Here is a 15,470-nt window from a genome sequence, read left to right on the forward strand (position 1 = left end):
CTGGGAAAATGCATGACTGAAAAGCAATTCACATAAAAACTCATTAAGTATAATTTTTATTCATTGAGATGTCAGTTACTATCAGCTGAAGATGAGCATTTTAATTCTAGCATTAGCAAATTTCAATAGTGTTCAGGAATTTAATTACCGAGGAAGAAAAAAACCATCCGAGCACATTAACAGCAGTTATTTTGGGGGGAGTTGGAGAGCTTCTTCTCCACTGCTTGTGGTGGGTGCTAAAGGCCAGTTGTTTTTGTTTGGTTGCTTTGGTTGGTTGTTTTGGTTTTGGTTTTTTGAGACAGGGTTTCTCTGTTTTAGCCTTAGCTGTTCTGGAACTCACTCTGTAGACTCACTTTGTAGGCCTCTAACACCAGGATCCAGCTGTCTCTGCCTCCCAAGTGCTAAGATTAAAATGTGCACCACCACTGCCCAGCTAAGTCCAGTGGTTTCTTACTTTGAATATACCAGTATTAACACAACCCCATTTTCTGAAAAACTCACTAGCATTTTTTTTTTTTTTTTTTTGAGGCTCATCAGTCATGTGGGTCTAGTTTCTCCTAAAGCCAAGTGATTGATAATTTAAGTGTCTTCTAAATGCTGAATTTTACAAATTGCCTTACAGTAAATACAGAGTCTCTGTGGCAGATTATTTGATTGCACTATTTTAAATTATAGGAATTGGTTTTTTAGCATAAATTTACTATATACATTATTTCAAAATGATTGCAGTTTATAGTCATACTGAGAAATTTTATCACTTGCATTAATGATATAAGCAGCACTTTGCTGTGGCCCCATTGGTATCATTTTTACCAATTCGCATTAGTAGTTATTTGTTAAGCAAATAAATCCTGGCTTACTTAAACAGAAGGAAATTCTTCACAGTTTAATTGATAATGTTTTACTAGTGATGTGTGTGTGTGGTGTGTGTGTGTGTGTGTGTGTGTGTGTGTGTGTGTGTGTGTGTGAAGTTTTATACAGCACATCTTTAGTATTATATAAATTAATTGTATTAATTGACTATATAGCAAATAAAGGTATATAAAAATCTTTGACCCCCAAATTCTCTTCTTTCCCTATAACATAAGAATATACCATGCCATGGAGTATTTCTAGCTATCTTACTTACTTAGCATTTGTGTTGGTTTATAAACTATTATGTATTGAAATATGAACTTACATTTAGTAATTTATTTCTGTGTCATTATGGTAAAGTGTGTTTGTGCATGTGTATGTTATTTTTACCCAGTATATATTCAAACTTCAATTTACAAAAAGTAACTGGCTGTGATTCTATGTGGCATTCTACCTCCAATAGTGCGGTTTTTTTGGTTTTTTGTTTTTTTTTTCCCTTCCCATTTCCCTTCAGCTTTGCTGACATGTCCTTTTCACAGGTCCCTTCTGATCTAACGTCTTTCTTCGTCCGTAAACATTCCACCCTGCTGACCTGCTTTTGGTAAAGAATCCCACACACATTGCTACAAGGCTTTTCGCGAGGGAACTTGATGTGATTGGAGCATTGGCCACTCAGGGCACCAAAGTGTGTTGGGTTTTATCTCAACAAGTAAACGACTTGCTTCTTACCTTTGAGTGTGAGCAGCAAGGTTTGATTATTCATGAACTACATGTTCTCCTGTAGGAGAATGATAGTCTGTTGCCCAAATTGATACAACCATGATACATATTATGGGACTTAGAGACACTGTTACCTGGTCAGCTGGTCTTCTGCACAGATCACACATGGTTAATTTGATGCCCCGATGTTGTAAAGCCCACACTATTTCCTCACCTCCACTCTAAAGGCTGGTGACTGATAATCTTGGCATCTCAAGGCTGGAGGCTGTACTGAGCCACTGTCACCCTGCTGTCTTAATTAGTTTATTAATAAGATTCGCTTTGAGGAAGACAGTATTACAGTAGTGAATCTGATAACAATCTGTAACTAATGCTTTTAGGTAATTCATGGTAACACTAATTACTTAAGTCAAAACCACTTAGGAGTCCTTTCCGTATATACATCAATGTAACTGATGGTTATATACACAAGACTTTCATTTTAAAAGACAGTGTCTCATTATGCAGCCTTGCCTGGCCTCAAATTTGCTATATAGACCAAATTTGGCTCCGGCTCACAGAGAGTCACCTGCCTCTGTTTTCCAAGTGCTGGTACTGACGCATGTACCATCATGACTGGCCCAGCATGGGTGTGTAGGTATTTAACTTTCTAAATGTCTCATGTTAAAAGGCAACTTGAAAATGACAGGTCTTAATTAAACAGTAAAGCACATTATCAGAGTGAGTTCCTTAACACAGGTGTTAAGTAAGCAGTACTGGACATTTGATGATCATAAGAACCTAGGTTTTATGGTGAGCTTGTTTCCCATTTTGAGTCCATAAATAAATTGATTAAATATCTTGGGATACACACACATCCTGTACTTAAAGACACATCTAACTTAAAATAATGTCTGCAAAATTGAGTATTTGATTAATGAAGGTAGTTTAAATAAAAAATAAGAAAACTTGGTAACTTAGGCAAGAAAACAAAATACTTTGGTTTTTATCAAACAGTAGTTAGAAATTCTGATTTTTACAAGTTGCTTCACTTATAAGTTATAGTTATTCCTAAAATCAGACTGTTTGGAAAACTCAACTCTTTTTATTTGTAACAATGGACATAATTAGGGTGAATGAGCTGCTTGTAGAGCTTTGCTTAGTCTAGTTGTATTTATATGCTATTAAGATAGTTTCGTATAGGAAGAAACCCAGTTGCTGTCAATTGGGGTGGGAGTGATTAAATGATGATTATTTTAGCAATGTTCTAGAAATGGTGTAACAATGGTGAAATAAACCAATAAAAGTCATAATTGTTCTCCTGCTTCTTTGATTTTTTTTTCTAGATGTATTGAACAAAAATTTAAACGCTGCCCTCCGCTGCCTACCACCAGTGTCATAATAGTCTTTCATAATGAAGCGTGGTCCACGCTGCTTAGAACTGTCCACAGTGTACTCTACTCTTCACCTGCAATACTGCTGAAGGAAATCATTTTGGTGGATGACGCTAGTGTAGATGGTAAGAAAGCATATGCTTTTCAGTAAATCCATATGGTCAAGTCCAAAGACTGCGTGGCCGTGTGCCATCGGTGTGCCATCTTACAACCTGCAAGGGCTTGGGTGGTGTGTGACGAGTGGTGACATTTGAGTTTTAGGATGTCCTGTTTGACAAGTTTGGGTTGTGAGACTTTGTGCCTGTGGTCTCTAGCTGTGCTTTTGGATATATGGCTTCTACTCTAGAGCGCAGTGGTTGAGAGCTCAGATGTGAGCATGAGGTAAAGCTGAGCTGGAACCCCAGCTCTGGCCTTAACCAGCTCTGTGAATTTGTTAAGTTACTTACTCTTTGGCCTCAGTTTCTTTATTGATAAAATGGGGGGTAATACAATGCTGTACCAAATTTAAATGGCGCCATTACTCGCAAACCACCAAAAAGAAAAACTACAGTGAGTGTAATTAATGTGCTGTTGATTCTGTGAAGCATCCCATTGTAGGATTTAGAACTGGAACATAAGTGGGTTGTTTTTAAATGTGAAGGAATCAATTTAAGTGCCATAACTAACAGGTGAGGTTCATAAGTACCTAATGCCACGGTATCATTCAATTCTGGTTTGGGGGTCACTTTCCCCATTGCAGTGCTGAGGAGCTACTACAGGCTTCGTGTATGGCACGCAACTGCTGTATCACGGAAGTGTGGCTCCAGATCTAGGCTTTGAAAAAATAATTCAGTATTGTTTTTTTTTTAATTAGCAATGTTCTTTAAATGATTGTTACTACTGACAATTATAAGGCAGACACTGTTAGATATTTTGAATTGGAATCAAAAGTCTAACAAATATTCTGTTTTCTAATTTTTCAAAATTATAGTTATCTTAAGTACAAAACAATTTATTTCAGGGCTTACAAATTTTACTCCTAAGCAAACACAGCTTTGGAGTTAGATTCCCAAACGCTTAATCCCGTGTCTTTAGTTGTTTCTTTATTTGTAAAATGGGTACAACATGCCCTCATCAAATCCAAAACATTGTTATGTGCATCATCATTTTATATGCTCAGGAAAAGAAAAGGGCAAGTACCCAACAGGTTACATTATATGTATCCTTATTCCAGACACGATAAGAAGTTGACATAAAATGAAACTGTTAGCCTTATCTCATGTACATACAATTCTAAATATTTCCACAGCTTCCATTTAAACACTGTGAATAAAGTGAGTGTACTCTCCATAGAGAAACGTTTGGGGGGGGGGGAGTTGCCCAGTTCAGAGATTTTTGACATGAGACCTAGTCTTTGAATGAGGAAGTGTTATAGTTGATGTCTTCTGTACTCAAGTTAGACTCCCATAAGTGAGATGGGGTGTTGCATGCCTGCAGTGGCAGCTAATGCCTGAGGCTACAGCAAAGGAACAAACAGGCAAGAGCAGAGTGGGCTGAGAGAAGAAAGGGGACATAGAGTTAGACACTAATACCTGGCTTTAGCACGGAATTGTAGCAAACTGGTATTTTGCTGCTTAATCCGATTTTGTGGTTCTTCCTGTCTCGCTGGACAACAGCCAGAGCGTTTTAAGTCACGCTGGATTAAGATCTGTGTCCCCTATAAGTTTACCTGGAAAAAAAAAAAGCCACTAAAGTAGTCATTGAAATGCTTTTCCCTTTTGATTTCTTGAATGTTCTCTCATAGATGGTTTATTCTCTTGCTTGATGGTCCCAAGTAGTGAGACAATAGAGGCATGGCACATTCACTACAAGTAAGCATTCCCTTGAAAACTGCATTTTTATTTAAAAGCTCAAACAGCCATTAAATGAAAGGACATGGGAATGAAAATATACCTATTCATCTTCCTGTTTCAGGCACTCTTTTTTGTCATCTTTCCTAATAACTTTCAAAATAAACATAAGGCTTACCTAACTACGTTAGGCTCATACCAATTTAAAACTTAACATTTTCAAATGATACTGCAATTACCACTGTCCCCCTTTTTGCCTTCAGAAAATTCTGTTTGATGAGCTAGGCATTTTCCCAATGGCTCATCTTGCCTGTCCCCACAGCATCACTGCTTGAGTCACTCAGGGTCACTCACTCTGCCCTCCACCTCTAGCTAAGGGTGCAGAAGGATGACTTCTCAGCTAAAGGACCTGCTTGCTCCCTTTATAGTTTTAAAAAGCACTTGACAATAAATTTGGGCTGATTTCTTAACAGAATTCATGCTTGAATGCTAGTATAATTTGTCTCACTGCATCCAATCTGAAACTTATCTAGTGAGCACCTCTCTGGTGTAAGGAGCTGTGAAAAAGCCATAAATGGTGGTGAGTGCCTGTGGTCCCAGCACCCAGAGACTGAGGAGAGAGGCTCAGGAGCTCAAAGCTAACATAGGATACACACCTATCTCAAACACAGGCATGCGCGCGCGCACACACACATGCACACACACACACACACACACACACACACACACACACACCTGTACTAGAGTGGTGTACCTGATAGGTCCTGTGTTCTCCTCATTCTCCTGATAGTCATCAGTGCTGCTAATTCTGCCATGCCCTCCCGATAGATAAGGGATCTGAAGTATAGAAAAGGCAGAATAACCTGTCTAAGGCCAAGCAGTTAAAAGGGATGTCTCTCTAGCCCAGGATCTCTGAGTTGGTGTACGTTTTTATTTATATCCTCAAAAAGGAATGTGGGTTAGATAAAATGTCGGGAGCAGATAAAAATTTGAAGATACTTCAGATTTTAAGAAAAATGATGCCTCCATTTTTTGAGTGTGGGTGTTCTACTTGCATGTATGTTTGTACGCCACATGCATGCAATGTTCAAGGAGGCAGGAAGAGAGCGTCAGATACTCCTGAGAGTGGCATTGGGCAGTTCTGAGCCAGAATGTGGGTCCTGCGATTTGAGCTCTGGTCCTCTGGAAGAACAGCCAATTCTTTTAAACTCTGAACCATCTCTCCATCCCTTTTAAAAAAGGAGGGATGCATATTGAAAGGATCTGTAGTAACTTCAGTGAATAAATCTACATGAGAACCTTTGAAATTTACCAGTCACTTAAAGGTATGTTAAGATTTTTGCATGTTGGCATAATACAATCTTGCTTGTCCTTAGGAGACTATCCCTGAGGTACTTACAAGGAGTTAAAATGTTAAGTCAATAGTGATGCGACAATGGGAGGGTAACGGTTAGATTTCTCTTTCCTGGAGTGTTCTTCCTAGAATCTCATCCTGTTAATGAATCCTTAACCTTTACACCAGCCACATTTCCCTTTGCATCACTGAAGACACCTGTGCCATCCAAGCTAAAGCCAAACTCTCCTGCACTTGCCATTAAAATGTGCCAGGAGCAAACACACTCCCCAGGGGATTACTTTCTCCCTTTTTCTCCATGTATTTGACGCTGTGCTCTGGGCCTAACAAGGCCACTTAAACTGAATTATGTACTAATAAGAATTCAAGTATTTAATGGCAAGCTAGATGTGTTGGATAAACCCGTAATCTCAGCAACTCGGTAGGCTGAGGCAGGAGGACCACAATTCTATTCAAGGCTAGTCTGGGCTGTGTAGCAAGACCATGCCTGAAAGAAACAACAAAACCAAAACACCCACCACCACAAAAATAATGTAATGGCAAAAGAATAGAGTGAAGATGCTTAAAAATATGAAAAACGCGTTACTGATTTGGCTCAGTTTTCTATCACCTGTTGTCTCAATTTTTGCCTCTTACCTGTCTCATCCAAACTCAGATGTATAAAGTCTTAAATTATGTCTGTTACTAAAGCTTTGTCTGCTGGCTTACATGTTTCTTTTTAGTTCTGTGTTTTATTGAGGAAGAAATCAAGAGACACCTAACACGTGTGCTGATAGTAGAAATATCCCCAACCGACTACAACTCTGAGCACCACCCCTACTTGCCTTTTTCTTGACATTTGAATATTAAGCTGTTGTGATTGCTGCCTAACAGCTAGTGAGCCACCCTGATGGTCTGGGATTTCTTGTTATGGTTCTCAAATTTCAGTACCAGTTTAAAGATTTATTGAATATTTTATTTTCAGTTGAAATCTGTGTTTCTGTCTCTCATAGTCCCTGGCTCAGCTCTCTGTGAGCTTTCTAAACTCCTAGGGTCCGCTCCTTGTAGGCTTCTCCCACGGCCCTGACACGTTGCCTGTATTTTTATGAAGTGGACAGAATAAATACAAGTTATGGCATTAGGCAATACAGGAGTTATAATTTGTGTACATAGTCTCATTTCCCTCAAAGACAGGTAACATAATGTTTCTCTTACTGGCAGAATGAGCAAATGTTGCCGTGAAATTAGAAGGGTCAACGGCAGGCCTTAGCTCTCAGATGTTATGGATGAAAATAAATATCAATGAAAGTTAATTCTAATTTTTTTCTTCTTTACAGACTACTTGCATGAAAAACTAGAGGAATATATAAAACAATTTTCTATAGTGAAAATAGTCAGACAACAAGAACGAAAAGGCCTCATCACAGCTCGGTTGCTAGGGGCAGCAGTAGCAACTGCGGAGACGCTCACATTTTTAGATGCTCACTGTAAGTGCACGTGTACAGATGGCTTGTAGCTTTCCCTCTACTCCCCCTCATTTGAAAGTTAGTTTTCTTTAGATGCCTAATTGCATTCTCCTCAATAGCCTGTTTAACCAATGCTGCCATGACAGGCCAAGCAGCTAATGGTTCTGCATACGCACATCAGAAATAGAACTCTGGCCACTGTACACTGCCCAGCTTTCCTTGGGTTGATTCTTGCTTAGGAACCAGATATTCCTTCTGCTCTAAGGAAAAGGAAGAGCAAGAGGAATTTTTCCACGCTCTTTTCATTCCTACACTGTCAGTTTAAACTTGCATCTAAATATGATCAGCACTATCATTAAAGTTTGCCTCAATACTGCCATGTTTAACTTGGATAGTCTTTTCTTTTCCCCTGGTGAAGATTTGTTGAAACTCTTCTACCTAGTACAGGGTATCCTGCTATCTAATCTATGAATATTGCAGTCTTTGCTAGTTTTGTTGCTATTGAGGTGTTTCTCTGTGCTCCCGTTGTTTTCAGTGGCACTGTTTTATAGCTTCTGAAAGTCCTTTGGAGGCAGTGTGCAGTGGGTATGCTAGGCAGTCCTAAACTGCTGAGTCCCTGGTGCTGTAAGCTTTGGGAGTTTTACTCATCCTATGAATACTTGACCTTGAACTGCCCAGCTCTTCCGTTACGCTTCACCGGGATCTGGTTTGAACATGCACCAACTGTTACTGACACACTTTTGGATTTGCTTTTTGTTCTCTTAATCTAGTATTTGAAAAGTGATTAGAGAGCTGGAGGTGTTTTCCAAAGGAAAATCCTACTTTCTAGTTTTTTTTTTTTTTCTTAATCAAAATCTCAGTAAGATCTGACTTGGAATTCTTCCCCTCCTGGACAATGGTCCTTCTGAGCCATGACTGCCTAATTTAATTTAATGAGGGTCTCACCTGTACGATGTAGTACAGTGTGGCCAAGACCATGATTCTGACCTTTATGGGACTCCCTGCCCCAGCCCCACTTCCATCAGGACTGTTTGCAGCTTCGAATGATTTTTCTCCAGCCACTAAATTCAGAATATCCTAACTTGATGATTTCTCCTACGACCCAGGATGAGAATGTAAGGTTTTAGTTACTATGCCTTAGTCATGGGGAGGAAAATAAATTTACTTAATTTAGAATAATTTTAAGGTTCAGTGCAAAGGTTAACTTGATTCATAGCCTTTTCTTAAAGGAAAGGGGCTTCCATTTCAAGGACAGCAAATGCATTAGTGTCCATCTACCATTCTAGGAGAAAATGGTCATTGCCTTCTAGAAGAACTTTTCCTTATTTTAATTTTTCTTTTTAACCCTACTCTATTCACCATTGCCCTTAAAACATCCCTCCTCTTAGAGGTCTGTTGTACAGTGGGGTGGCTATAGGTCTTAACTGGGTTGTGTACATTAAAAGGGCTAGAAACAGATCTCATCCTCTACACACACACACACACACACACACACACACGCATGCACACACCACACAGTGATGGATGGATGTCTTAATTAGCTTGATCATAGCAAATGTTTAGCATGTATCAGAACACTCTGTGTACTGTAAATATATTATTTCTGTCCATTATAACTAATAAAAATTTTTTAAAAACCCGCCCATGTGTGTATATTCAAGACACAGATAATCTTTCCCTTCTAATTTCTCTATAAGCTTTCATGGAGTATCAGAGAAAATCTTCCAGCATTTGCATTAAGTTGACAGTAGCTTCTGCCTTGTGCAGGTGAGTGCTTCTATGGTTGGTTGGAACCTTTGCTGGCCAGAATAGCCGAGAACTACACTGCAGTGGTGAGTCCAGATATTGCATCCATAGATCTAAATACATTTGAGTTCAACAAGCCTTCTCCATACGGAAGCAACCATAACCGTGGAAATTTTGACTGGAGCCTTTCCTTTGGCTGGGAATCACTTCCTGATCATGAGAAGCAAAGACGGAAAGACGAAACCTACCCAATTAAGTAAGCTGCTTGTCCCCATGCCGCACAGTCACACCGTAGCGCCAAAGGCTGCCTATGTATACGCATTCACAGCAGTTGCTCATGTGATAATTCTTAATAGCAACAGCAAATTGAATTCTCTATATAGACTCGTAATGTACTAGGCTCTTCTGCATGACATAATTGAGCAGCCAGTAAGATGAGGTGAATTCTCATGTCTTCATAATCGTAGTTTGAGAATTATTAAAACAGGTTAAGGAGAGAGACAATAGATCATTTTTAAGGACTTTCCCCCCCCACCCCAAAACCTTGCCTTTGAAGAATTTTTAGTTATTTATTATATACATAAGATTTTAAGTTTAATATCTCTTTGTCTATAATGTCACTTTAGTTCTTTAAATGGCTTCTTTCATCCTGTTTAATTTCTGTATGAAATTATAGAAATTTGACTTTTTTCTTTTAGGACCCCCACCTTTGCAGGAGGCCTTTTTTCTATATCAAAGCAATATTTTGAGCATATTGGAAGTTATGATGAAGAAATGGAAATCTGGGGAGGTGAAAATATAGAAATGTCATTCAGAGTAAGTTTATAGAGATTAAACATAGCATGCATGTCAAACAATGTAATATATTGTGTTCTGACCGACTCATACAAACTATTGCAGATGTGTGCCGTCTTTATATATTTAGTGCTTTCTATAATGTAATTGCTGGAAAATTGGCCATGGGTCTATTTCTGTTTAAGTTGTAACTTGATATATTTATTCATGGTTGCCAGTGTAACAAGAGGCATCGGTTAAACTCCTGTGTCCAGGCAGTAACACCAATTAATGCACTTGTAGCTACTGAATTCCAGCCAAGATAAATATAATTAAACCTAGTGCTTCAGGAAATGAGTTGATTATCAAGGGAATCAGTATGGAAAACATTTATTTATAACTGCAAAGCAGACTAGACTAAATTCTTTGCACCATAAGAGCTGCTTTCCTTCTTTCCATAATGCATAAGTTAATACAAACAAAACAAGGCTTTTAGTAGTCATGAAATGTGCCTGATATATTCAACTTCTTGGGTTCCGTTTTGTGGTAATCATGCCACTCACGTTTTGTCCGTTAGATTGGAATGTGGGGAGGCAAAGATCTGGGAACGAGAAGGCTTACATTTTGTTACTGGCTCCATTGCATAGTGGTGGTAGTGTCCTTAGCCACTTCTGAAACTGCTGTTAAGGCAGGGATCTTTTAAAACTTAACCTTAGTGTTTCCAGCCCTAGCACATATTGAATCTCAGTGCAGTTTGCTGAACTGAACTTCTGAGCCATCTGATTTCTTTAAGTGAGGAAAAGACGAGGTTTGACCATTTGTCTCAGCCCTAGCATCCACTGCTAAGCATGACTTCATCTTCAGTCTTTTACTTACTGATCACTGATGGCAGAACTAATCCTTAAGGCATCTTATTTAGAACTACTGTGAGCTCTCAGATGACACATTCTAGACAGGTATTGACTTTTTAGTATGATGAGCGACTCCTTTGAAACTGTAATTGGTTCTATTTTGGTAATAATGGGTTTCTTGAATGGTTTTCTTCGATGCGCATTTGTATATTCTAGAAGTAAACAGAGTTTTGGTCCTATTGCACCTAGAAGGCTACTTTATTTCTTAGAAAAAAAAGTGTGCAGTCTGAGCAAGTGACCATGTGCCTAAGGGGGAGGTGAGCCACAGCAGGACCTTGTTTCTCTCTGCATATTAGATCACTTGTATAATTATTGGCCAAAAAGAAAACTTGAAATAAGTTTTTATGAAGAACTTAGACTCATGATTTTGTAAACAAGCTTTCTAAAGATATTCATTTGTTCCCTGCTTCTCACTGCATTTAGCAAAACTATTGTTTACGTTTATAGAACATAACTCCATCTGGCATAGAGACTAGTTGTGAAAGACTAATAAATCTCTATTGTGTATTGATTAATATCTTAAAGGTAAACTTAAAGCAACAGTTTCCCCCCAAAATACTGTAAATTTAAACAAATATCATTAATTATCAGGTGTGGCAATGTGGTGGGCAGTTGGAGATTATGCCTTGCTCTGTTGTTGGACATGTTTTTCGCAGCAAAAGCCCTCATACCTTTCCAAAAGGCACGCAGGTGATTGCTCGTAACCAAGTTCGCCTTGCAGAAGTCTGGATGGATGAATACAAGGAAATATTTTATAGGAGAAACACAGATGCAGCAAAAATTGTTAAACAAGTAAGTGAGGGCTAAATTATGAAATGACAAGTAAAAACTACTCCAAGTTTATATGTCCTTTTGCCTGAATCACCTCAAGTTAAAAGAAATCATTTACAAAGTATTTTTGCAGGTAAGCTTTTAAATTTTAAGCCTTAAAATAAATAACTTCAGGCCATCAAGACGTTGTAAAAGATAAATGGACTTTTGTAACCAAGCTTGATGGCCGAATTTGATCCCTGGGAAACACACACACACACACACACACACACACACACACACACACACACACACACACACATTTCTACTACTAATGATGATGATGATTACAAAAAGCAATAGTAAATGTATAACTTATTGATGTTAGTTTGCTCTCCTGAAAGAAAAAAAAAAATAAAATAAAAAATAGCTTTATAAAATTCCGACATTTACTTTGAATATGAAATATATTTTTGTGACTGTCTCCAAATATTATTTGACTAAGTAGAACTGCCTTAACCAAATTCTCAAAAGACAAGAATAACTCATAGAGATTCGAAGTGGCATTTAAGTCGAATGTACAGATGGGGTCTTATTGTGGCATAACAATGAACCACAGCTTTTATTCCTCAAATCCCAACTCCCTGCAGGAGATGCATCTGGCAGCTTCCACCCCTTTAAGAATGCAAAAAGGGAGGCTGCTCTTCACAAAGTGATTGCCAGCTGTCTGGGCTGGAGTTTGTGGTGCCTGCTGTTTTCTTTCTCCCTCCCTCTCCGGAGAGAGACAGTACCCACACATCCTGCCCACTTCCCACAGGGCCTGTGAAATAGGGCAGTGTTAAGTGCTAACAGAGGTAGGATGCTCTTTGTATGTGAATATGCACATGTGCACACATGCACTTGTGGAATGTACAAATGCACACACATGCCTGTGTGATCTTTGCTGTTAGGTGACATCCACCTTTTTTTTTTTTTTTTTTTTTTTTGGAGACAGGGTCACTGCTCTGGGAATAATGCTGGGTTGTCAGACTACGGGGGGGGGGGGGGGCCCTAGGAATCACCCTATCCCTGCACCTCCAGCGCTGGCACTAAAGCTGATACTACCACATGTGGCTTTTGAATAATGCGGTTCTGGGGACTGAGCTCAGGTCTCCATACCTGTGGCTAAGCTATCATGCGCAAGTCCTAATCATATGTTACTCTTACTATTGACATTTCATAGATTGCGGTTGGCGGAATCATGACCCTTAATGCATTAGAACTGGTTCCATCAGCTTTTATATGGGAGTGATGAATTAACCAGCAGTTTAAGGACATGTCTGTAGGGAGCAGCATTAACTTAGAGAAGGCATTTCCAGAATTCGGGCATCTGTGTATTGACGTCTACAGTCAGGAAAGATCTTTTCGCCTATTTCCTTGGTCCCCAGTATCTCCCTATACAGGCCAGTAGGGAGGACACACTACTCCAGGCTGGGGCTCTTTTAACCAAAGATGACTAAGACAAGTTGAGCAATCCTGTACTGCATGGCTGAGCAGAAGGAAGGTGCTAAAATAAAGTGTACACTCTGCCTCTCACCCATGGAGGAGCTATGAAGTGAGCCAGCCAATACCTGTTCCTATGACAGAACACATTTCTGTTCCCAAGAGTCATTCTGTTTTGCTGAAATTGGCATAAGAAAGTATTTTCTTTGGTTGAACTGTTAAACTTCATTACTTCTGCTTTCATCCATTTAGGTATCAAATTCAGTTCCTCTAAATGTTTCCCATAAACCAAATATCTTTCAGTTTAGTGTATTTTTAATTGTCTTCCCTGCCCTTTAGAATAAAAGAAAATAAAATACAATTAACTCAAAATTGCCTTTTTCGATCCAAGGTCCAGCCGGGAATTTTGTTAAGATTAAAACACTTAAATTAGAAAAGAAAACAGCCAGCTGTGGAGTTTTGGGGATTATCTTTTGGAATTTGACTACAAAGAGATATTGATTTCATTGGGTCTTAGCACTGTTCCTAAACACCACTGTGTTTCCTCACACCTAACTATGTAGATTATTTTAAAGTAGAGAGTCGGGATGAATTCAGAATTCTCCCATAACCATCCCAATGCTCACAGCATTTTGGTAGAAACCTTTGCTCTGTAGACAGTCTGTCCTCAGATAAAGTTTATGGCAGCCTCTGGTCAGCTCTCCCGTGTGACTTGATTTTCTGAAACCACCAATGACTAGGCAGGCAGCACACCTGTTGCTTGAATGAGTGGCCTGTATTTGAAGTCCACCTTGTGTTTACATCCAGAACTTCGCTTAATACCGACATGTAAATCAAGTAGCAGCCTTTGAAGTATTTATCGGAGCCCACAGGACTAAGTGTTACCTTCATTCCCTCTTCTATTTCTAGAAATCATTTGGCGATCTTTCAAAAAGATTTGAAATAAGGAAACGCCTTCAGTGTAAAAATTTCACATGGTACCTGAACACTGTTTACCCAGAGGTGTATGTGCCAGACCTTAATCCTTTTATATCTGGATATGTGAGTATTTTTATGTTTCCATTTTTCCCATGAAAAAACTCCATTCCATACCTTTTAATGTATTGCTTTCGAAGTTTTAATTATTAATGCCACTTCACTAGAATTAATTTAAAAATTAAAACGCTACAATTTAATTTTTTAATGATTTAAATCTCTTACTTAGATTAAAAGTGTTGGTCAACCTTTATGTCTGGATGTTGGTGAAAATAACCAGGGAGGCAAACCTTTGATTCTGTACACGTGCCATGGCCTCGGGGGAAACCAGGTGAGCCCTGCCTAGGGAGACCTTCCTTCACTAACACTTTCAGTCAGGTGCTGTGTGGTTTTCAGAAGTCGCAGCTCAGCTTGATGCTGAGGTAAACTGGTGTGGACAAGGTAATATTGAAGGTATAGAGTAATTTACTTTGGTTTTCGTTTTGGCTCTGAAAATATTCTGAAGTTACCCACTTGGTCAATAAAAAGAAGCATGAAAAAAACAAAACAAAAACAAAACAGGGTAATGTTATTTATTTGATTGTGTGTGTGTGTGTGTGTGTGGTGTGTGTGTAATGTAGATTATTTATGCTGGTATGACTGTTGGTATGGGTGTTTTGTGAGCTCCTGGATGAAGACTGTATTCAATGTAATAGCAAATTGCATCCAGAGTCAATGCTGGCAGAGCTGCACTGTAGGTTCCTTTGGGGGCAAAGATATTGTTTCAGTACTCTGCATCCAAATGCTATAATTTCTTTTCCTTTTTTTTTTTTTTTTAAATATTTTAATTTAATTTTAAATTACTGACATCCTTGTTTTGTTTTCACTTAATTTTTCCAATTAAGAACAAATGTTAAATGTTACTACCTGACCTACTAAAGCTCTAGAAAACATTACGTTTCAAGGATGGATTAGACTTTTTCCAATCAGTTAGCAACTTCCCTGACTGACCCCTGAGTGCTGCCTCTGCTGGGCTTAATCCCTTTGAATCCTAACTCCCTTGGGAAATACCTGAATTACAGAACCAGCATTTACAGTCAGTATAACGTAAGAATCCAGGGTGCTACACAGGTGTATAAAACCACATGAGAATTAGACTTAGTGCCCATGGATTTCCTGATAAAGGCAGCACTTTAGAGTCTACACTGAGAGGTGAGTTAAGACTTAGAGAGGTGTTGGGTGGGAATGGTGACAAAATGAGAGGAGTGGAAGAAAAG

At 38.8% G+C, this 15,470-nt stretch overlaps 1 protein-coding gene across 1 annotated transcript in view; it reads left to right on the top strand.

Moving 5' to 3' along the window:
• Positions 1-15,470, top strand: part of Galnt3 (polypeptide N-acetylgalactosaminyltransferase 3) — a 39,902-nt gene that overhangs the window by 15,955 nt on the left and 8,477 nt on the right. The window contains exons 3-9 of the mRNA XM_051167152.1: positions 2,901-3,073; positions 7,448-7,597; positions 9,344-9,578; positions 10,021-10,138; positions 11,599-11,799; positions 14,149-14,280; positions 14,444-14,545. Of these exons, the coding sequence (XP_051023109.1) occupies positions 2,901-3,073; positions 7,448-7,597; positions 9,344-9,578; positions 10,021-10,138; positions 11,599-11,799; positions 14,149-14,280; positions 14,444-14,545 (1,111 nt within the window). The remainder of the gene's footprint in view (positions 1-2,900; positions 3,074-7,447; positions 7,598-9,343; positions 9,579-10,020; positions 10,139-11,598; positions 11,800-14,148; positions 14,281-14,443; positions 14,546-15,470) is intronic.

This window comes from Acomys russatus, chromosome 24 (genome assembly GCF_903995435.1).
Source record: "Acomys russatus chromosome 24, mAcoRus1.1, whole genome shotgun sequence".
Lineage (NCBI taxonomy): Eukaryota > Metazoa > Chordata > Mammalia > Rodentia > Muridae > Acomys > Acomys russatus.